The sequence below is a fragment of the Mastigoproctus giganteus genome, chromosome 4 (assembly GCF_048544385.1).
Source record: "Mastigoproctus giganteus isolate SK-2022 chromosome 4, ASM4854438v1, whole genome shotgun sequence".
In the NCBI taxonomy this organism is placed as follows: domain Eukaryota; kingdom Metazoa; phylum Arthropoda; class Arachnida; order Uropygi; family Thelyphonidae; genus Mastigoproctus; species Mastigoproctus giganteus.
In genome coordinates, this window is record NC_143578.1 from 168,888,169 (window position 1) to 168,913,473 (window position 25,305).

General features: G+C 36.5%; 1 protein-coding gene across 1 annotated transcript in view; it reads left to right on the forward strand.

Annotated features, from left to right (window-relative positions):
• LOC150087184 (nose resistant to fluoxetine protein 6-like) overlaps positions 1-25,305 on the forward strand; it is a 134,507-nt gene that overhangs the window by 85,027 nt on the left and 24,175 nt on the right. Inside the window, exons 9-12 of the mRNA XM_090372399.1 lie at positions 1,551-1,716; positions 4,942-5,021; positions 12,147-12,269; positions 18,826-18,946. Of these exons, the coding sequence (XP_090228525.1) occupies positions 1,551-1,716; positions 4,942-5,021; positions 12,147-12,269; positions 18,826-18,946 (490 nt within the window). The remainder of the gene's footprint in view (positions 1-1,550; positions 1,717-4,941; positions 5,022-12,146; positions 12,270-18,825; positions 18,947-25,305) is intronic.

The following is a 25,305-nucleotide window of genomic DNA, read 5'->3' on the forward strand; positions in this document are numbered from 1 at the left end:
GGCAAGAAAATTTCCATCATAGAAGAAACCATTATTAAGCTATACTCTGAGGTCCCCAGAATATCCATTCACCTCGACCATATACTTGGAAATTGCTGTTTGTGAAAAAATGATCAAGTATTGACGTGTGGTTAGGATTGTTGGGTATTCTGGTAGGCAAATGGACAATCTGTGCGAGATCATTAAATCGTGATGCAAAAAATCTCAGAACCACGATTAGTGGGTCCCAATGAGTAGAAAATGGAAGCCAGCTGGAGTTGTGAACAATAAATTGCTAAAGAAAATTTCCCTACTGTTAGGAAATTTTGACTGGAGAAAGTCTAGTATCAAAGAAAGGAAGTCAAAGAATTCGAAGCGATTAGTGGCGTTGGAAAAAAGGCATGGGCGAGAGAGATGAATTTGATAGAATGCAGTGGAGAGATTTTAACCCGAGATATTTTAAAGGAGATTTTTTTCCAAATTATTAAATGCCTGAGAGGGGACATCATAACGGGCATATGCGCAAATACTACCTTTGAAGCGAAATGAATCGAACAGCAAATAATTAGGGAAACCGAAATGAGCACTGATTGAATCAACCCGTAGTTGTGATTCTGTCAGAAGAACGAAGTGGGACTTGACATACTGTAAGTGGACGTCACTGAGATTGAAACTGAGAATGCATATATTTGTGAAATGAATGAGGGAGTATTTCAGAGGTATAGATTCTTTCGCAGGTAAGTTTCTTCTATTAGTTTAACTATTCCTGATGTTTTTAGTAGCAAGAAAAGGTGGAGCCGACGCGATGTATGAGATAATAAATATGGCATACTCACTGTAAGAATATATTCAACTCCTGGACATATTGACATCGTGAGAAGCACAATTATTAGAATCACCGCCCTCTCCACACCAGGTGGAAAAGACGCAAGTTCGTATCCCGTCAGTAAGGCGAGGAACTTTTATGGGCCCTTTTCACAACTTGGAGGAGTTATTCGATCTCAGGCGAGAGTAGCATGATTTTTCTTCCGGAAACTCGGTTTTTCTTTGTTTTTTTATCCAGCAAACAGAAAATCGGTAACGCAATTTACAGATATAACACATACAGCGCAATATGGTGTGAGTTGCTAATTCGCCAGAAACCTAACAACAAACAACACACAAACATTGACATAACGTGGACTCGAAAATGTCCCCAGCACACACATACTACTCTGTTCTCTACAATCCCTATTTGTCAAACTAGGGGAACAGAGATTTTATACTAGCTGATCCGGATATCTCTTAAAGAGGTACGAATAGAATTGGTCCGGTGGACTATATAGCGGTGGTCTGTGAACACAGTTTTAGAGCTGTATACGCAATTCTTTAAATAAATATTTTCAAGTACTGACTCTTTAAATTAATAGTGACATACTCATCTTGTAGGAAATTCTTTATTTAATAATAATTGAATGATTTGCAACGCACTGATGGAAATTTTGCTATTTTCAGGATGAGTATATCCATGACAAATGATTGGTTCATTCCTAATGCTTAAAATATAATTAATTGCGTGACTCTGATTTCAGATTGCTACCTTCTTTCATAGCTGTCATGCTTGGATTTTTCTTGGTACCGCTGATGGTGTCTGGTCCACAGCCCCACATGCTTTTGGAGTGGCAACTTAATACGTGTTATACAAATTGGTGGACGAACCTTATTTTCATCAGTAACTTTCTTCCAGTGAGAGAAGGGGTAAGTGATCGCTTATTTATGATAATTATCAACTGGCCGGCAAAAAAAATTGGTTTTCGCTTATTGTTAACATATAGTATTTAATTTTTTTTTATGTTAGAATTCAGAGTGATTCTTGTAGATTTTGCTTTGCTGAAATCAAATATGGTAACCACATTGCTGTCACACCCATCAATTTTAAGGGAGAAGGAACTAGAGACAAAACATTTGTAGTAAAAAAAGATTACATATATTATAAAAAAAAGTTTCATACGCTATTAAATATTGCAGAATGGGTCTATTAACCTTATTCTATTTACAAAATGTTTATCTGATAACAAAACACTTATTTTGTTGGGTTTGTCTTTTATAATTATCGAGTAGTGTCTCATACAAGATTCCAACATATTTTGGACTCCATTTTCCCGGTATCTTTTCACCATCACTCTGTTCATCGGAGACTGCTCGCAAGTTCTCAAGAAAAAAAGTCTAAATGGGAATGCAGGAATTGAAGCTTTAACGACAGCCCTTGTTTTTCGGTCATTAACCTACGATGTTTGAAAACTGACGGTGACAAGAACTTTTTAACACATATCTGGGTTTCTGAACATAATTCCAACGAGAATCTGTCGAAATTATTTCAGGGAGGAAACTGATTTCGACCAGTGTTATTATTGATAATCTGAATGAGAATTCTTATTAATAATTATCATTCGGAAAAAATTGTATCGTGAAAAATTTAGTACATTTTTATAAATATGACTATTTTTGTCTAATTTTATTATCAAAATGTACACACTACGAACTGTTATGGCATTTCATGATAATTTGGTAATCATTAGGTTGAAATGAATAATAAATGAGAAAAAAATAATCAGCTCGTACCCTGGCATACCATATTCAATGCAAAAGTCTTTCTTTCTAAATTTACTTTTTTTTCTCATTTATTATTCAATTTCTGTTTTGACAATGCATCTGTTTTGACTTCACATATGACAAAAACTTCGTTCATATTATCGGATCCATCGACTGAAAAGAATGACGACAATCAGTATGAGCCATGCCACATCCAAAAGTAATCAATGCATTTCAATTAATCAAATCTTGATTCAGATTTTGGGTAAGCAACATGCCTATTAGATTTCATTTCGTTAGGCATATTAAACATGGTTTTCATACCTCTAATAAATTCGATTAACGTGACATGACAGGTTTTAAAAGGGAACAAAGGAAAGCAATCTGTCTCAACAGTACGTTTATTATGGTGTTGATAAATGTAGTGAGTTCTTGCCCTGGTTATTAGCCGTAGTAGTGATGTTTTATTTATTTTGAAGAGGTTTCTTTTGGATTTCTGGGTTTTTCCTACCTTTTTCGTAGTAGGTTTGTTTCCCGATTCTGCTAAAGACCCTCCTTTTTACCTTATAATTCGTGAAACTTTCTTGAATTGGGAATTTCATTCCCTGAAGGTTTTCCTCTTTATAATAAAGAAGAGTCTGATTCCTTTCTTGAGCCGGAGTTTGGGCAACTTGCAGGATTTTGTATTCTTTGCTCCTTCTCCTAGCGAAATTGGGCTAAGATATTTAACAATGCTAATGCTACTGAAAGCCTGAGGTGGTTTAGCAAAAATTCCCTGTCAATCAATTTTATTTTCTCGAAATCTTGGCTTCATTAATCCGCCGGTAACAGAGCAGACCTGTCAGATGACTAGCGCAAAAACGTTTTGCGTGTTAATTATTGATTTAAGATTAATAACTGAAACATTCCCTACTTTCATAAACATATCTATTTTTACTCAAGTTGTTTTTGAAATATTTTTTGCATTTTTCTCAAAGCGATAGTGTAAAGAACCTTGCAGGTCTCACCCGCGTATCACATTTCATGTTTAATAGCTTAATTAAACAAAACAACAAAAAAAAAAAAAATATATATATATATATGATTACAAATCTTTAACATAATAATCATATATAAAGATACTTCCTGTACCAAAGTACGCTGACTCTATTACAAAATTATACTTGAGCGTACATAAAAATTCTACTGCAGAATGTAATATATATATCCCACATATCGCAAAATAGCTATATCCTCCGATATAAAGTGGAATTAAAAACAACGACACAGTGAATCCTTTAATGTCAGGTGCCCTCCGACATCGGAAGAAGTGTACCCATAAAAGAGAAAGAGTAGATGAGCAGTTTCAGAAAAGCACATTTCAATGAATATTAAACACAAACAAATGAACGTATTTATATCAGTAAACTTTTATACAATAAATCCTATAAACTCTGCTGTGTCTTAAACTGCTGTTATTGCAGACAGGAGGACTAAACTGCATGGGCCATAATTCTCACAACAGAATAAACGTTCAATTGGGACAAGTCCTGGAATTGTAATACGTTCCACAAACAGCTTTATCTAAATTACAACTTTCAAAACTGATTTCGGGTACCACATGCCAACATCAAACAACGTCTTTTACCATTATTTTGTCTGCGAGTCGCCGCTATAGATCAACTGCTACAGATCTAGTGAGAGACCAATTAGGCTTTAAACAGGGTCTAACAGCAGTTTAATCTTTTAAATGAAAGGCTAAATACATTTTGGAGAGAGCACCTATTTGAAAGTAGGGAAACACTACGGAAACTCTTTGTCAAGGCAGATCAGGTTGGTTCTACTATGAGAATTAAGACCATTTCTTTGTCTCTGCAATTTAAATCTTCTCGGCAGCAAAAACAGTTTAACGGACAAACTAGTCCTCCAAGAATGTATAAAGAGCGAAATATCACCATCATTTTGCATGGATTCTTAAGCAGAATGTAATCTTTGGTACGAGTGCTGGAATTATTTAATATTTCTAGAATTATTTATTTACTTATATTTTTCATAAAATGTGCCGGCGGTTAAAGAATTTCTGATTGTAAAGTGTCGAAATTTATTTTAATAATTTTCCACTGTCGTTGTATTATAAATAACATCATATTCTATGCCGACTTCGGCACTCTGTTTTATATTAAAAATTAGGATTATTTTGATCTTGCAATAGTCAAGACTTACAGTACGCACATTTCGATATGGACCCTGTAGGCTGCTAGCAAGTTACAGAGCCCAATGCGAAATGTTGAACAGATAAATTACTTGCAATAAAAATGATACAACGAAGTTGAAAATTTCTCCACATTGATGATGAATATAGCTGAGATGATAATCTTCTTCTACTTAAAGTGAGAATCTTTTCTATTTCAGTGCCTGTCACATTGTTGGTACATGTCTGTTGACTTTCAACTCTATGTCTTCATCCTGATAGTTTTTCTGCCACTGTTCAGGTAGGATTTGTGTTCATATAATCATATAATTGTCGTATTCTCCGTACTATTACATTCCCTAAAATCACCAAGAACGTGAACACGAAGGTGAGGAAAAAAGTAGTGGTAACATGGTTGCATAACTACAACGGCTTTCTTCTTACAGAAGTGTTTGAAGACATGGAAATTCTCATGCTTCGAAATGAGACTTTTGCTATTTAAAAGTGCAACGCGTGTAGTAAGGTATCAAAACTACACTCACCAAGCAAGAACAATGTTCACAGGAAATTCGGAACCAAAGGAAGTTGGAAACACTGGCGAGACAGCATATTTTAAGATGAATACCTGCGACTTCGACCTATTCCAAAAAAACAAAAGAATCTTTCTGAAACAGACATTTTTAAAGCAGGCAGTTGTTGTTGTTGTATGTTAGGATCATCGGCGACTTCGGGTCATGTTGCTCCATCTATTGTCTGTAAATTGTGTGACCTGTGGTCGAATTTCCGTTTGCTGAACGAAAAACCATGCTACCCTCTTCTGAGACCGAATAATTCAGCTACGTTGTTAAAATGACCCAAAAATATTCCTCCCGTCATCGACGGGATTCGAACTCAAGTCTTTTCCACAAGAGTGGGAGGATGGTGATCCTTTTTTTTTTTTTTTTTTTTTGATTTGGTAGTTGTTGGCGCATCGGATTCTGTGGCCATATTGCACCTCCCAAGGTTTTTGCAGTACTTTGATCCAAGCCCGAGGCGGGAATCGAACCCGCGACCTTTGGGTTGCCGGGCAGGTACTTTTACCCACTCGGCTAGCCCGGTCGGCGATGGTGATCCTACCAGCCGTGCTGCACAGTAGGGCCTATAAAGCAAACATAATCATACAGCCAACAGGCTTGATCTTTTTCTCACAAATAACCCTTCGAAGTACACGGTCTAAGTGAGAGTTCCTTTAGGGACTTCAGATCACAACTTGGTGATTATCTCTTCTCCAATGGAGTCTTTATCTCACGGCTATTCCCAACCTCGTATTGTTTGGCATTACAAGAATGCAAAATGGGATGACCTGGGAGATTTCTTTTTTTCTTTTCCCTGGTCGGATTACTGTTTCAAAACTTCTGATGTCAACGTTTGATCAGATTGTGTCAGTGAAATTATTCTTGCAGGAATGGGATCCTTTATCCTACACTCCACTTTAAAATCTCGTCCTTTATCTAAACTTTGGTTTTCCAATAAATGTGCTATTGCTGTTCAAGAGAAGAACATTGCATATCGTAATTGGCTTGTTTCTAATTCTTCAGTTTCATTTTCTGCCTACACCAAAGCTCATAACAATTGTAAAGCAGTTATTAATCAGTCCAAACTAGAGTTTGAATAGGCTAAGAGTAGAAAACTTGCTTCTTGCCCTAATAGCAGCCGAGAATTCTGGTCCCTTGCCAAAGCTATTGACCGCAACTTTTGCCCATCTCTGCTCCCACCTCTGGCCAAATCAGATGGTCCTGTTCTCACTTCAGCCAAGGATAAAGCTGACCTGTTAGCATCCCATTTTTCTTCCAACTCATGTATTAATGATCTTGGTAAAACACCTCAAACCATTCCCCAAAACGCTCCATTCAATGCCTCCTGTGGTCTTCCGTCAAAAAGGATGTCACAAAGATTGTGACGAATTTTGATGATAAGAAAGCTCCAGGTCCCGATGGTATTTCTCCACTTGTTCTCAAAACCTGTGCTCCTGAACCTACTCCTATTCTTTGCCACCTTTTTCACTTTCTTATTCCCAAAGTTGTTTTCCTTCTGCTTGGAAATTTGCTCATATCCTGCGAGTTCCTAAAAAGGGTGACAAATCCCTCCCATCCAATTATCGTCCCATTGCAATTACTTCTACTCTTTCTAAAGTAATGGAGAAATCAATTAACCGGGAAATCTTAAACTACCTAGAAACCTTCCGTCTGATCAACGATCGCCAGTATGGATTCCGTCAGTGTCGATCCTCTGGTGATATTCTGGCTTCTGTTACCCATTTATGGACTAATTCAATGGAAAGGTTCGGTGAAACAAGTAGTTGCTCTTGATATCTCAAAGGCTTTCGATCGTGTTTCGCCTAAAGGTCTTCTAAACAAGCTTCCATCTTATGGTTTGCCAACTGTTTTTAGTAATTGGTTATCCAGTTTTCTCTCTGATCGCTCACCGAGGGTGATGGTAGATGGCTCTCTGTCTTCTAAGTTCTCCACTAATGCCGGTGTCCCCCAAGGTTCAGTTCTTTCCCCCCCACTCTTTTACTCTTGTATATTAATGACCTTCTTCCATTGACTGGAAATCCTATCCATAGTTTTGCCGATGACATCACATTGCATTCCAGTTTCCATTTTGAGAAACCTTGGCCTGTTCAATCAGCTTCAACTTCTCGAAAATCTGTTACTAATTCCTTAAATGCCGATCTTCAGGTAAGGCTAATTTCTGTAGGTAATTCTCCAGTGGGTCAGAAACAACTTAGTTGATTTCAACTCTTCTAAAACTGAGTCTTGTCTTATATCTCGCAAAAAGGATTCTTCTGCTCCTATGCTTATCTTTAGTGACACTCCGATTTCTAGCCAAAATGATATATCTCTTTTGGGGATTAGCCTGACTTCTAATCTCTCTTGGCATAAAGTACGTTACAAATATTGCTTCATCTGCATCTAAAAAACTTGGTTTTCTCTTTCGCTCTCGGAGTTACCTTTCTTCCAAACAGCTGCTCACTCTGTATAAGATGCAAATCCGCCCTGCCATGGAATATTGTTCTTACATCTGGGCTGGTTCCCCCAAAACCTCTCTCAGGCTTCTTGAGTCCATTCAGAAGAAGGCAGTTAGGTTAATTAATGATTCATCTCTAACAGAGGCTCTCCACTCGCTGTCTCATAGACGTACTGTTTCTGCTGCATGCCTCTACTAAAGATACTTCCATGGGCACTGTTCTTCTGAATTGGCTTCTATAATTCCCGCTCTCTCTTTCAAAGAAGTCCGAACACGTGCCACCACCAGCCAACATCCATTTACTGTCCAACTTCAAACCCACAGAACCAACTTTTCATCTTCCTCATTTATTCATTCAACTGCCGTTTTCTGGAACAACCTTCCTTCATATGAATTGCGTGAAAATTACAGTCTGCAGAAGTTCAAGTCCAATGTCAACAAATATCTTCTTTCGACTTCTCAACCTCCAACCCAAGCACGGTACTAAGTACTATAGGTTCTAATACCTCTCGTGCTAGAGAGAGTTATGGAATTTTAATGGTTTATATAAAAAAAAAAAAAAAAAAACAAGACATCGAAAATTCCCCACATTTTTCTTATGCATATCAATAAAATTGCACTACGAATGAAATTTATGCACAATTCGTTCGCAGGTACGGATAGAATTATATCGACGTTGATTATCGATAATCTGTACTTTTCTTCTATTACTTGATACCACTACTTTCCCCCTCAGCCTTTGTAGAATTGTAATGATTTTCCTATTTAAAAATATATGAATTTTTCGAACTTCTTTAGCAATTTTTATAATTTAAATGGTGAATCACACATATTTACTGCGATTTACCGCTTATATATTATATTTAGCAGTTACACAGTAGAAATGGTATTACAAAAGGTTCGGAAGACGTAGGGCTCATGAATGTCCTGCCCGAGGAGGAGTTAACTTTTGGGCAATCAGGCCATTTCAACATGTGTTTATTTCTACCAATAGAACAGGAAGAAATTCGCATTCGATAGACTTGATATTAAAAACTTTCGCCATGTGTTTGCCACTTGGCACCGATATCACTCAACTCCACAGGCAGACCTTGATCTCATTCTGCAGTTGCTTTCGCAGTCTTACTTCTATGGGATGTTAATGGAAATAACACTCTGTCAGGTCGTTTCTATATTAATTAAGGGATGCGTCTTGGAGCATATACTCACTGATAATGACCTCTCTGCTCTAAATGCGGGAACTAACACTTGTTCCTCGTGCCTACCAGCATCTTTTTTTTGCTACTGATCATTGATATGCTTGTTTTCTCTCCTTCTTTCATTTATTTGTGAGGAAGAGAAGAACTGGTAAGGATGTCATCCTCCCCCCTTTTCCTTCAGCAGTCACATTGCATTTTGTGACACTTTTAATTGAGTGAATCATTTATATCCTCCATTTTAATATTCATTTTTAAGCTACTGGACTTTTTCGTCTCTTTGTAATCTCATAATAGGTATTCTTATAAGTCTGTTCACGGGAATTATAATTTTGTTTTAAGAAATAATAATCTTTTATTACAGTAAATATAGGTTAGGTAAGCCCAATTCTTCATCTGCATTCATTTATCCACAGTAACAGTTGGGCTTAACCCTTAGCAACAAAATAACATACTCTAATTCTTTTAGAACGCAACATGGCAAAACCTGCTTACAGAAAAAAGTAATAACAAACAAAGACACTGCTCTCTAAATTCTAAGCGAAAACTGAAGTCATACCAAGGACAGAGTAAAATTACTGTGGCAAACAACTGAAAACCGGAATGATTGACAGTAGAATTGCAGCGCGACTGGTCCCGTGATGGCTATTGTTCGAAAAGAATTGTATGCAAATTACTCGGAAACAATTCGTGTGTAAATTTCTCAGAAAGCTATCCACCAGATGACTTTGCTTCACACCGAAGCAATACATTACCATAAGATACGAAGTTATTCAGTGCTGAAAAGCTGCAAGTGCAATTACTGAAGGGAAAATTGGTCACCATATCTTCCTTTTAGGATATCCAAGTGGAAGCTGACTATGGTGAGGGAACGCCTTTGAACATCTGACATAATTTAATATAACATCCGTCATTCAGGAGCCTATCAATGATGCAGCTCACACCACAGAAAACATTGTCTAATTAACTACAATTACAACTTCAAAAATATCTAACCGGTTCCCACCTTTTCTCACTTTCCCTGGTGGAATGCACAGTAGAAAAAACGGCCCAAAACAAAGCTTGGTGGATATTTCGAAGATATGCTCAGAACGTGCCCCTGCCAAAGCAGGCTATATTCACCATCAGTGCTAAGGAATCGTAGATCCGTTTAGTATCGATTATTATCCAGTTATCCAGCACAACTGTGGTCTGGGACAAAATCTGGAATTGCCGTTCAGTCTGCAATTGCATTGCATTATTACAGACGGAACGGCAATAGTTATTGCTGCCAGTGAGCGATATTCTTTGGTGACTTCAAAATCTTACTCCTTAGATTTCCTTGAAGAGAAAAACGTTACTCAAGCAATTATCCTCAAATCTAAGAATTCTCAACCTTATGATGGGCCTTTCACAATTCGAGTTAAAAACAGTTCCAACTCTTAAGGCAAGTGCTGTTTTACAATATCTCATCCATTATGAAATGATTAGACATGTTTCAGCAAATCCATGGATCACCTGCTCTTTCTGTATAATAAAATTTTTCATTTCTGACAAGTGGAAATATAATTATTGTCTTTCCTATGCCAGGAACACATCCTGTGTTAGGTCTCTTGGCTACCAGGGAGTAGCCAACAGCTGTTCCTGCAAAAACAACGTAGACGGAAATGTACTATCGCTATATATCAAATGCTCTTTTTTCTAGTACCTGAATGCAAAACTTCTGAAAAGCGTTAAATTTTGTTTTTTCTGACACTAATACCGGTAGCTGGCTGACATTGTTAATTGAAGCTAAGCAGAATAATTCATCTCTTATCAATATATACACATGACATTCAAATAACACCTGCATCTATGTTTCCTCAGAGCCACATAAGCAATTATTTTCGTCTACTAACCCGAGCTGAAATAATTTGGCGGTTAAAGCACCATGTCCCGATAGAAGATACGAGGTAGCCACTGCAGGAAAAAAACACATTTTTCTATTATTATTTTTTAATTAAGTTTTATATCAAGAATAAATAATCCGGTCCCCATCCTAGTTACGCTATTCCATCTTGTCTGCCATATCTGATATAATTCATTTAAAACTCTAATTTTCTGCGTTTTTAAACTATTCTCTAACTGAGCATTTATACTCATTATGCTAATCGCTTTCCATAATGATATATTTTTGCTGTGTATATTATATGTAAATCAAAGGGCAAGACCCCAGAAATCACCTGCAGCTCATCAATACAGGCCGTTCTGCATACACGATACATAACCAACAAAATTGCCCATTTTATTAGCCAATTCTGGACGGATTGGCTAATAAAATAAGAATTCGTCCATTTTTGGTGGAAGGTAATATTTAAACGATCCATTAAAATTTAATTTTTTTAACAGATAGACTTAACTTGTTAATTGAGATCCATACAACCAGGTCGTCCAATTTTGTCCTCCCTATAGTTACTACATACAATCTAGAGTTCCCAAGAATACATGTGGCCAGATCATCTGCATAAGCAATTCGATGACAGCGTTCATGACCCTAAGGGGGCCATTCATCCATTACTAGATTCCAGCATATTGGATCCAGGGCTGAACCCTATGGACACCCACTTTATATCATTGCATCATAACTAGGATGATTTGCATTCACAGACATTTCCGGAGTAGAAAATTAACTAGGTAAAACATTATACAACTGTCTGAAACAAATAATTTTCACCAACGCACTTAGCACACTCTCCCACCACAATGAATCAAAGGTTCCCCCAAAATCAATGAACACCGTCAAAACATATATATTTGTGAAAATTCTGCAGCAACTAATTACATCTTCGATGGCACCTTCCGCAAATTTCCCTTGTTTAAAACCATATTGGTTAGTGTCATCTGACCCATGTTGTTTAATTATCTCGTGTATTAGTATTACTAATAGTCTTTCATATACTTTTCGCAAGTTAGCTAGTAATGAAATAGGCTTATATGCCTTTGGATCCTAATAACCCTCATCAGGTTTTTGTGTTAGGAAAAGATCTGATTTCGAATTCCATAAACGACAGGAGGAATTTTTATGGAAATTTTTTTCACAACGTGACAAAGGAATCTTTTTACATTAAATTTAATTAAGTAAATAATTTTAGTTATTTAAATTACATATTACAGTCTAGGCCCATTTACAATGAGGTGATATTCTTACAAACAAATACATTTCAAATTTATACATGTCACAATAAAGTTTTGTATTTTTACAGGTGGCCGAAAGTAGGGTTAACCATCAACGGAATTCTATTATTCCTTTCAATTGTGTACACCGTCATCATTACCTATGTCAAGAATCTTGACCCAACAATTTTCATCTTTAACCATGACGCGGAGTGAGTATGCCATTTGGAAAAAAAATATTCTACATTGTCTTTTGAAGCAAAGCAATGAAATATTCCTATAGATATATATATATATCTTACAATAAACATTCATCTGATAAGTGATCAAGCTGTAGTTTTAATATTTTTGAAAGGAGCATAAAAGTCCTTCTAAGGTAATTTTAGAGGAGAAAATTATAAGACTTCCCGTTTAGCGAAATATTAGTAGGAATACTTGATACTTGATATAGATTTAATCACTAATTTTACGTTTATACTCTAAATTGATTAAATTTTCAGTTTCAATGTGGTTGCGTGTTATGTGGCATTAATGCCATTGTAGGAATAATCAATTAAACATTATATGCACATTGATAGTATTAGGACATTATTGTATTTAATTTTTTTGGTTTACGATTTTTGGTGTCATTTTTATTTTTATTTTGGGAAGTGGGGTGAGGGAAGCATTACCAGTATTAAAGCCTAACAGAGTGACTAGTCATAGCGTGCATATATATTCTGGAATTCTGAAAGGAAGACTGGTTATTACATTTCAAGTAATATTGCAAATGTGATGATATTGTTTTTCCGTCTAGAAATTTTACACAAATTATTTTAAAATTTATATTTATCAAACAAAAATTGCTTCACTTTAATATCACTGGAATGAAATTAATTATGTAGCGATACTTAATATTTATTAGTACTCACCTCATTATCCGTATATTATCTTTTGAAGTCCATTGGAAAGATGAAAGTATGAAATAAGAACTAATTAAAAATAGAAATTAACTACATTTGTAATTTAAGATTAGCCTGTAAGAAGAATGGACAACCCATTCCCGGCTATTATCTACAAAATCACTATGCAAACGTGAACCGAAAATCCTAAAAGGTATAGCACCAAGAGTCTAAAGGAAGGGCTTTAGAAGCATTCATCAAATTGCTTAAAGGCGAAAGCGTAGACGGAGTTCAATAGCGGTTCAAGTTCCCATGATGCATTGCTTAACACGTGGAAATTTGATATGTGAAAGGCTCCATATTGGAGCCAGGCTAGTCGGTAATTTTGTGTTTAATATTTCGAGTGACATTTTGTTTATAGCATTCCTTAGAAAAACTGTAATTCGACTTATATCGGATCCATTCTTGAAGTGTTATATTTTCGCATGAATCAACATGAAGCTTCGGTATATGCGTTGAGGACAAATACCTCAACGCTGTCATTTCATGGTGTAAATGAAGAACATTCTTTCCTTTTTAATGAAGCTAAAATAATTATTAATGTCCAACATAATTATAGTATATTATTTATTCAGTCCTGTGAACACGGGGCATCGAAAAGTATATGTCTAACTTAAGGAGGAAAATGTTTTCACATATTCATATTTATTTTAACTTATTTGTTAATGCTGACATAATGTTTCCCTATGTTGATAGTTGCGTCGCGGTTAGTAATTTAAGGGTCGGGTTGGGGCCTCAAAGGTGTTTCCGATTTATTGAATCATGGTGGAGCTGTCGGTATGGAACACATTAAAAAAATGAATTTTTATTAATTTTATTATTATTAATACAGAGCCATTTCTAAATTAGCGAAATATTTACAAAGACGGCATCGTTTTAAGTCATATCTCATATTGTGAATACCTTCACAACGAGTTGCCATGATATTGCACTACTTCGAATAAGTAAGGCTTCACCTAAAGGAGAAGACTAACGTTACTTATTCTCAGTGGATACCACCACCATCACCACCCAGACGTTACCGTTTCAGGGCTATTTGGCCCTTCTTCGGTGGGTGGGTAGGAACCCAAGTGATGCAATGATGGCGAAAGAGTTGTGAAGTGTAACTCCACAATATGAAAGATGCCTGATGCCTCGCAGACTGATGCATTAGCCCTGAATGCATTATAGTCTTAATACCTCATACACCATCTGTGGAGTCATACTTCACAACTGTTTTGCCACCACCGGAACGGTGCCGTCTCAGTGGTGGTATCCACTGAGAATAAGTAACGTTAGTCCTCTCCTTTAGGTGAAGCGTTACGTGTTCGAAGTAGGCGCCTCAGTAGCCAGGTGGGCAGGAGCAGCAGTGCGTAGCACATGCTTCTTGATTAGACCGGGGTTCGAGCCCGTCAACACCAATTACGGAGAATGCGGAAAGGTCAGGGAATGACCAACGCATATCCCAGAGCAATATGGCCTTAGTTGCTAATACTCCAAAAAAACAACAACAAACAACTTAATCGAAGTAGTGCAATATCATCGCAACTCGATCTGAAGGCATTCACAATATGACGTAACTTAAAACGATGCCGTCTTTGCAAATGTTTTGCTAATTTAGAAATGACTGTGTATTAATGATTCATTTGCACTTAACTTATACATAGTCTGGACTTTCTCGCAGCCTGAGGCATAATGTATTATAGTAATTTTATTATTGTAACTAAATTATTACGTCATCGACTAGGAGAGTTGGAAAAGAAGCATTCCTATAAAGAGACCAAGGTAATCCCTTTATTAGTTATTGTCCTGTCTACAGTACAGCCTAAATCACAAACATCTCTTCCTCACTAATAACAATAATATTTTTCAGCATCTCTACACCACTTCTACAAGAAAATCCAAATCTGTTGGCTTATACCGATGATTTCAAGTTGCTTATTATTTCCAAATCCTGTGATGACATTTGCCAGGTTAGCCAGGATGCGAATTTAGAGATGTGGGGAATCATCGAGTATCTGAAGGATATCAATCTGACTATAAATGCAAACAAATCTGCTCAAATAACTTATTCCTTACAGAAACAACTAAACTACGTAGAAATTAAAATTTCAGAAGTTTCAATTACAAATGTATATGCTCACAAAAACCTAGCAGTATTTTAACAAAAATCTTTCCTTTAATTCTCACTATTTAAATGTTGCTAAAAAATTCAAAAAGCAAAATGGTTAATCGAGCAAGAAACAGCAGCGATTCAAAAATAAATAAATAAAATAAAACACAGTCATAAATCATGTTCAAAGATGCATCTTTCTCATTCCGTCTTATGCCTCCAAAATCTGCTCTGGTGCTCCTGAAGTTACCGTCAAGAAATTCCTTGCCCTCTAGCAGGGGTGGCCAACGAGTCGATCGCGGATTTAATTTCGGTTGATCACGACCAATTTTAAATATACAGTCATCCCTCGATTTGTGCACCTTGTGCAATGTAATTTTTGAGATGGTAGATCGCGGCACATTTTGAAGGAAAAAAGTAGATCACATCACAAATTAAGTAGGCCACTCCTGCCCTAGAGTATTGTGTTCTCAGATGGCCGAACAGCAAACTTCCTTTTCCGCGTACAGCACCCAGGCAACAGCTTAACGAAAACTTTAACACAAAACTTTGCAACAGATGATTAACGAGTGAGTCTGGAGTCAAGCTTCTTGCAAAGTTAGTTACGTATTCAAGCGATTCGCCAAAATTAACCAACATAATAGCTCCCCCAGCAGAGAAAAATTCAAGAAACTAACAATAATTCAAATCCAAACTCTCCAGACCCAAACAAATAGATAAAATGATCCCCAATGCATCGCTTCACCTCATAAATCATGAGAACATTGATTGCAAGACTCTGTGGTTACTCAACCCTGAAGCCTACAGAAGTCAGATTTCCAATCAAATGATGAGTAATGAAAACAGCCGCCTTTCTGCAACCCAGTAAATGCGTTCTGCAATATATACATTGGCGGACAAAAACTGCATCACTTGTGAATTTTGCAAATAAATCTGTTTTTCGTTGCATTGTGGGTTGCAGAAATGTTCGAAATGCATTTGTTAGATAGGATATATATATATATATATATATATATATATATATATCTGTGAAATCCAATAAAGACTCCACCTGAGATACCTAATTGCTATAAATACCTTCCCAAAGAGTAAAATGCGTAATTTATGGAAATATGACAAATCACGCAAATGGCAAACAGGACAGCCAAACATACATTTTATTGCATTTACGTGTACAAACTGAAATGACAAGTTAAAGTAATAGAATTATGTATTAATAAGTCCCCAATATTTTGTTCTTCCTCCTCGAGCTGAAGTTACAGCCTTGCAATGATCAATGATCTGGCATAGAGTTAGTAAACTTCTGGATATACGGTTACCTAATTTCGTGGTACCACATCCATACAATGCTCTCCGCAACTGAATCGTACTTGTTGGCTTCTTATGAGCAATTTTGGACGACATTATGTACCAGCCATTTTCAATATGGTTCAAATCTGGACTGTTCCTGGGCCAGTCCAACACTAATGCCAGCATTTCTGAAGTATGATTGCACCTTAAGGGAGAAAAACGAGGTACAAAATTGGAGTAAGTAGGTTTTTGAGCCTTGTGGGACGAGAAGAAAAAAACTCATCATTAAATCTAAATAGCATAAGATTTACCAATTTTGCTGTGTGGTGTGCCAAGTTGCTGAGTCCTGTTGCAAAATGCAGTTTTGGCTGTCTGTGTGGTGATTCCTAATAAAAGGTACTCCTCCGAGATAGCAGTGTAGGTTTCTTGCATTCAGCGTTCCGTTAATAAACTTAATTCGTTCGACCCCTTGCTTGTTATGCATTCCCAGTTCATTTGACCGGTGAGGAACTTTACAGTCGGTGTTATGCAGTCAGGATTGTATGCATCCAATTTTCGTCTTCTGACATATCGCTTTCCATCCGAGCCAGGCATGTTGAATTTCGGTTCGTCAGAAAAGACGACGGTGTCCCATTGCTGTTTTGTCTATGAAACATGCGTTTTAGCCCAAGCAAGTCGCTTCTTCCTCATTTGTTGGGCCAACAAAGACTTCTTCTTGAGCAGATAGACATGCAGATCACATTCCAAAAGCCGTCTTTGGATAGTTTCTGCACTTCATTCAACACCAGAGGCCATTTCAAAGTCCAGTTTTAGATCAGGAGCACTAGCATGGCCATTACGAAGGCATAGCCGTTTCAAATATCGATCTTAAGAAAGCGTAGTCACCTTCTTACGGCCTGATTCAGGTCTTCTCTTCAGATCACCGGTTTCACGCTTTAATTTCAGCACGCGGGATACTGTTGACTGGTGGCATCGTATTTTATCAGCGATAGCATGCGTAGAAAGCCATTCCTGGGACAGAGCAACAGCTACACTTTTTTTTTTCTTGGCGTCAACTGAACATATGGAACCATGCTTACAACTCCCCAAAACAGGATACAAATGAGTGTGTATACCCTTCCAACGCCGTATTTATAGAAACAGCTGATGCAATACCTTGCAATTACTGTCTGATTCAATAGAAGCGTCATCTGACGCAATAACCTTTCTTTGCGACAAACAAAATGACTGTAATCAAATAACATACGTTTCACTGCAAATGTTACTTTTAGGCGATACAGTTTTTTGTAGACCACTGTGTGTGCGTGTGTGTGTATGTATATATATATACTTTTTTTTAATATTTTTATTATTATTTTTTATTTTTTTTAATCATTATAATTCCTATTCATTATAAACGTATATATGAATTCTGCTTTGTATTTGTTTTTATATTTATGTCCATTGTATTGAATTTATGCCAGTTTGTGTATGCAATAAATGAACATTTATTTATTATTAACATGAGCTAGACGATTTGAACCCAATACGTTTATATTTTTCTCCGACCTTACATCCCAAACAGAGTTTATAGGCTTTTCTTACAAGTTTTGACAATGGCTTCCACTGCGATTTTAATACCACATCTCCGAAAATATAGCAAAAGGTATCAGGCTCATTTCGGCAAGAACGCAATATTTTCATGTAAGCGAAAATAAGAACGCAATGAAGGATTGTAGCTTTTTATTTATAAATTAAACGCAGTGCATGATTTTTAATGCACACAGCACTTGTTTATAAACAATAATTCACTAAAACACTTGGTCACTTTGTCCACCACTCGCTCTCTGAAACACACGCACTTTTTGAAAAATGAAAATGCTTGCATGGTGCGGAACCACTCGTATTCCGCACCATGCAATGGTTCACACAATGGCTCTAGAGAATTCCGTCGACTGTTCTAGATCCTACCAGAAACACCCCGATCTTTCTTCCACAAGTAACTGTATTCTAAGAAGGTCCGGAACATCCTCGAAACTTGTAGAAAGCTCGAAAATGCTCTACAAAGCTCTCGAACGTTCTAGAAAATAATAAGTAGATAAAATACATAGAAAATGCGATTAAATCAACTGCCCGCCTTGGTTTCTGGTCATTATATTTGAATACGAGGGTGATGAGAACTTTTTCAGCACAAATGAGCTTTCGAACATATTTCCTACGAGAATCAGTCAAATTTTTTTCAGATAGGAAACTGATGTCGACCAGTGGAATTATTTCTGCGTATTATCCCTTAATTTTTGAAATGGTATGCCAACAAGTCTGCTTGTTTCAATGGATCTATAATTACCTCTCCATTTTTTTCCGAATAAATATAATTTTATCGACATGATAGAGCTTGGGGCATTTAATATTTTTACGTTATTTTATTTTTCTTAAAAACTGTAAAAATTAATATTTCTGTTTTAGGAAAACAGAAGACTATTTGTCGTATATCCACATGCCTCCCTACTCTCGTTTTAGTCCATATGCTATTGGCATTTTTGCTGGATACTACTTGGCCACAAGACCAAATATAATTATCAAGCCTGTAAGTGTCATTTTTATTATATAAATGTCAGCTATAAAATTAGAAATTTTGCAAGTGTCTTTGTATAGTGAGATAGCGATAACATTGAGACGTGACATTTCAGGCTGCCACCTGGAACGTATCCTGAAATTAAACATCGCAGACTGTCTCTTACTTGGTCTTGTAATTTGTTCAGATTAAACATACGACAATGTCTTGAATAAAATTTCAAAATGTGTTCAATGCCAGATGACATCGCACTAGACTGTTTAACCACTGTCTTGAGATAAACCAATATCTTAGTGATATGGTCACCACAATGGGTACCTTGAATCGCATAATGTGCTCGCGATTCCCTTACACGTTTTTCTCCACTGCGACCACCTTTTCAATCTGACCAGGAGGAGAGAGAGATGTGGTGTTTTTTTAGGAAACCCCCAAACATGGAAGGTAATGGAATCTATAGTACTTAGTACCGTTCAGAATTTAAAGTATACAAAATGAAAGAAAATAATTGACATCAGACTTGAATTTCTGAATATTGTAATTTTTGGGAAATTCATGTGAAGGCATGAAACAGAAACGGAACGTTTCTGAGAAAAGGAGAGGAAAGACTTAAAAAAACAAAAAAAAAGTTGTGTCATTAATTAGCCTAACTGACTTCTTCTGATTTGTTGTTATGGGAGTTTAAAGGCGCATAAGCTACTATGGCTATAATGCGCCTAACCTCTTCTGAATGGACTCTATCAGCCTGAGAGAGTTTATGAGGGCACCGCTTAAGATGTGGAAACAATGACCTATGGTAGGCTGTCTTTGAGATTTGTACACAGTAAGCAGCTATTTGGAAGAAGAGTAACGCCGACTGCGACAGAGTAAACTCAATTTTTTAGATGCAAAGGAAGTAAGACTTGTGTGGTGCATATGACAAACGAGGTTGGAAGTCGGGGTTAATTCCTAATAGAAATATGTGATCTTGTCCAGTTATATGAGTCAAGAAAGATAAGCAAAGGAACACATGAATCCTTTTCGGGATATAAGATAGGGCTAAATATTAGAAAGCATTGAAATTAACTAAGTTATACTTTTCCCCCCCCACTGGAAAGTTATCTGCAGATCAGAGGAAGAAGCAGGGGTCATTCGACAAGATGGAGCTGTTTACGCAAGGCACGGTCTCTAAAAGTGGAAGGTGGAATGCAATCTGCGATCATCAACAAAACTAAGGGTAGAATTTCAAGTCATTGGAAGAGAATCACTAATACACAAGAAGAAAAGAATGGGAGATAGAACTGTACCTTGGGAAATATCATCAATAGTAGAAAGGTTAGAATGCAGAGAGATACATCTACCATCACTCGAAGTGAGAGGTCAGAAAGAAAACTAGTTACCCATGTCCAAAAAAACAGTGGGAAATTCATAAAATAGAAGGTTACTTAGAAAAAAGCTTTGGCAAACACGATCAGAAATCTTTGAAATGTCAAGCGAAACTGCTTGAGTTTCATCAACCTTTTTCACAGAATTTCTCAATCCATGGGTAAAATAAGGCAGTGTATGTGGGGTGTGGAAACAAGGTCTTTAACTTTGTATACATATGCTTGTAAATATGTCTTTACACTTCTTTAAATTTTATATGAATATGTATAATAATAATTATGCTTTATTAAATATTCCTTATTTGTTCTGTTCCCTTATAACTATAGACCTCTATTCCTTACACCCCCAGGCACACATCTGACTTTGCTTCACAGGAGAATTCCAGATTCGAGGGAACTTCTCAATTGTGTATAATTCCCTTCGGAAAGGCTGAGTGTTCAGGAATAACAAACTCACAAATTAATAAACAACAAAGTTTATTTACACATATATATATATATATATATACACAACAAAATATACACTTGAATAAAAAAACATGTAATATGCATACAAGGTTAAGTAAAGGATAGCTTGCATATATTATTCTTATATTAACAATCAATATGCTATTTTCATCATTATACTCTGTGTTCTCGCCATTTTACAATAACCTTTTTGAATTAATTAACTCTGTTAGTGTATATATATATATATGTTACAATATACTGAAGACCAATCTTAACTTTCCTAAAGTCTCTATTTGTTATTAGTCTTTCAGTTGGACCAACAATTCTTCATTAATACAAACACTATATTCAATTACCTATCCTTAAAACATAATCAAAACTTCTCATAGGATTCAATTATCTGTCCTTAAAACATTCAAAGTTTTTTATATAGTTCAATTATCCTTCTAACATATTATAATCATCTGAACAACAATTTAATCTATTACTTTTCTTTCGTTTCTCTTGCATTTTACAATAATATTTTTGAATTAATTAACTCTGTTAGTATATATATATAATTTACTTAAGAGATAATTTATCTATCAATTTACTTGTAGTGCTGTCTCTGCTTTTCATTAATTAATCACTATACTGTTTCTCTAACAGTCCTTGTTAACTTACAGTACTTACTATTATCTTTTTTCTTTCCTTTGCTTTCCGGGGCGGTTTCAAACTTCCATTTTTGGTTCACTGAGGATCTCCTTCATCTGCTTTCACCTGAATTTGCTACAGATAATTTTTTTAGGAACTCTTGGCTGCATGGGACTGGCGTTCTTTCTCCACCTTATTCAGGCTACCATCCATCCATTCGCTGCTTCCTTCCTTCTTGTCGAGCTACTAATTTCGCATTTTCGCTCCTTTCTCTCGAGCTACTGATTCTGCGGATTTCGCTCCCTTTCTCTCCACCTTATTAAAACCTATCACAAGGAAAACTCATAGGGCATCTCACTCTAACTCCTTCTCCTCTCCACTTTATTAAAACTTATCACAAGAAAAAACTCATAGGGTGCTACCCTCGTTTTTCCGCTCCACCTATTAAGAACCCTTTCAAGAAGAAAACTTCCCAGGCCGCTACCCTTCTCTTTTCCCACCACAACCAAACACTCCACTGTTAACTGACATCCTACCACAAAAGAACCCTCAACTGACCATGTTACTAACTCATTTTACTTATATCGACGAAAATCTCGACTGCTGTGTCCACTGACTATTTCATTTTCCCTAGCACCAACAAAAACTCAACTTAGAATCCCACTAACTCATTTTCCTAAACACCCACATAACTCAACTCGGGGATCTGACTCTGTCTCCCCCTGTTCACTCACTTTTTGTTCATCTCAATTTCTGTACCGCCTACATATGTCAAATCCGGCCTAGTTTTTAGTTTAACCAATCTTACTCATTTTATCAACTTTCTCTCCCTTCTTATTTGCCCATTTTATTTTCTCAAGCTGATTTCTTGTTGCTCGATCTAACTTCTTATTTTAAGAAATTTGTAAACTTTCTCAGGCTATCAGTAACTTAAGTCAGCTGCTTATAGTTATACTGTAGCAGACTAATTTCCCACGATCTAAAAACTTGCCATCACCGACAGCCAGAGCCAGACTTAAATCTAATTCCCAGCATTTGTTCCGTTTTTACTGCCCAGGTGTCACCGATTAAAGAAATGTCCCGACAGCACATGGTTCACCACGCTATTGTTTACCAGAGTTGACAACTTTGTACTAATAGCCGTTGCTACCGGTTTCTATTGTTCTCGTTTGCCTGTGTGAGCTGGGAGTGAGTTTACCCAGGTTGCTAAATAGCTTTTCACTTACCGCTCCCCTTGTATAGACGTTGTCTAATTTAATCCCTTGGCTTGTAAGGTTCGCTCCCCTATATTATAAGTTTTACTTTAAATAAATCTCACTCCTCTACAAAATATTTTATTTGTAAGATTTTACATCTTACAGTATCGACAGTGGATCGACATTGGTGGACTCCATATTGTATGGAGTCTACCATATTGGGAATTATTTTATTTCTCCATTACTTTAGAAAGAGTAGAAGTGAATGCAATAGAACGATAATTGTATGGGCGAAATTTTTCGCCCCCTTTGGGAACTAGTTAGATACGAGCAAACTTCCAAGCAGAAGGAAAAACATCAGTGGAAAAAAAAAGTGTAAAATGGAGTTTTAGCAAGTGATAATACTCCTCGACTACTGTGTGGACTGATGCTCTACTCTTAGCATTTTTAATGCTAGTTTAGACAAATTAATACCTGCTTTGGAATTCTTTTTATATATTATACTAGGAGTTCCTGTGGAAAAACTGGTATCCCCACAATATTACATAACACGATACTTAGATACGTAGGTCCTTGGATTTATTTATTTATTTATTTAAATATATATTTAAAACACAGGTTCAGTTAGTCCAGTAAGAGTCGCTCAGTAACCACAAACCCATTAGAAAGAAGCTCACTAAAACGCTATCAGTCAATCAGTTATAAAAGGTGCACATTGAAGAAGTTCAGTCTTAACCAAGATGCCACCAGAAGGAAGTATTCACGTTAGCTGACTTAATTCAATGAAGTCCAAAAGATGAGATGGATTCACCAAAGATGTGCTCTCCACATAAGATACATCTTGGTAAATTGAAAGCAGAAACTTGGTTAGCAGAAAGTTAAAATAAACGAAATGAAGTCCACCCGTCATCAGAAGTCCATCAAGTATATCTATGATCACTAAATCAGAAAACAGTCCAAGATGAAAGTTTGCCGCACACAACTCAGAAATGCAACTAGGTGAATAATGGACATTGGGCGTTGAGGAAGGTAGAGCAGACCTCCCACAGTTATCAGAACAATACCACCCCATCCTACGTTTCATCTGCTAATAAATATTAATCTGTACTAATGCAAAGATTACAAGCAAGTGTGCTTCTCCAATTGCAGGTTTTTTTTTTCTCTTTATCCCTCCCTGCAAATTTTTGGGCAACCTCACCGTATATTTGCAAATCATAGAGAATTACAGATACAATTCATAGTGTCGTACAGAGAATAAAGTACACCCATTCAAAGTAGGCAACAATTTTCAAAGTCCACCTGTACACGAATCCTCCAAGAATTCCCTCTCAATGAAACGATTTGGGCGTTGTTGACTATACAGGGTCAGCTCCCACCTACAATTAGAACGCTACCGCATATCTTGCGCCTATCCTGGTGAAATATTGAAATCAGTTTTAATGATCAGCCAAAATTGTTGTTTTCCAGTCAGCCACAAGATCTCAATTATACGATGCAACAATTAATGTCCTTGCTCCTCTATTTGTAACAAGATTAACCGTCTTCGAAATACCTTGACAGAAAACCCTTGGAAAGAATTGAAATCCGCCTCTGTTCCTACCAGAATTTGTTCACATCCAGGGTTAGACCCATATAGATTTGGCGACCCTGCTATTAAATCCTCCCTAAGATCAGAATATTGATAACAGTGGTAAGAGTGCTATAAAATATTTTCCTAAGTTTCATCGTTCCCATAGACGCAAGAAGAAAGGCCCACATACCCTACTCGTGCAACTTTTCAAAAAGGTATCCATGTTCTGCCAATAATAATGGTGGCGTATAAATTTGGACTAAACCATCTGGTCCAAGTTTAACATTACTATTTACACGTGTCAGGAATTTATTTGCAATGCGGCTCTTAGTACTATCTTCCATCGCACTTGCCATTTACCAACCAAGAGAGCCGAAATGCGCTTCTTCTCGTATTTTTACACCAGCGCAATCCATTTTTAATTGATGGACGCCTGTATGCTACTCTACGCCTTAAGTGAACACATTTGACTTGAAAACCAAATCACCCGGTCACGACCTGAAATGCACCCTTAAAAACTTCTGCAGGCCGCAATTAGTTTCAATAACATTGAAAACTGTGTTGCAAACAACTGCTTTGGAATAAAAATCTCCATGATAATTTCCTGTTTACATCAAATCGTGCAACAACTGCTTTGGAACTGCTGCAAGCTTTGGCTTATTTTGAATCAGAATTTGGAATCTGCAAAGTTAGATTCAATCCAATTGCAATATGTAGCATTCTTACAATTAACATCCTTAGCACTTATAGAAGAATCAAGCATTAAATAAAGGACAATATTTTAAGGAGGTTTATGGAATTTTTTTATTTAAATTTTAAATTCTCGTTAGAGGTTGATTAACAGCCGATGTAACAAGATGTCAAAAAACAAACAAAAAAAAAAATATCACTCAATTTGTGCCATCCTGGCCAAAGCCTCATATAAATTGGGGAAGTGTAAAATAAAGGATTTCCTCTTTACAATACTAATTTTACTACCATCAGAGAAAACACTCTCAGATCATGCTATTTTGCATTCTTGTAATCCCAAATAATATTCCCCTCGCTGAATAATATTATTCAGCGAGGGGAATGCCAGAGGTGTATTCAACTCTAGCAGTAAGTTACAGAATCTTGAAATAACTGGGAGTAAAGTGGAGGAGAAACTGTTGAAGATAAACA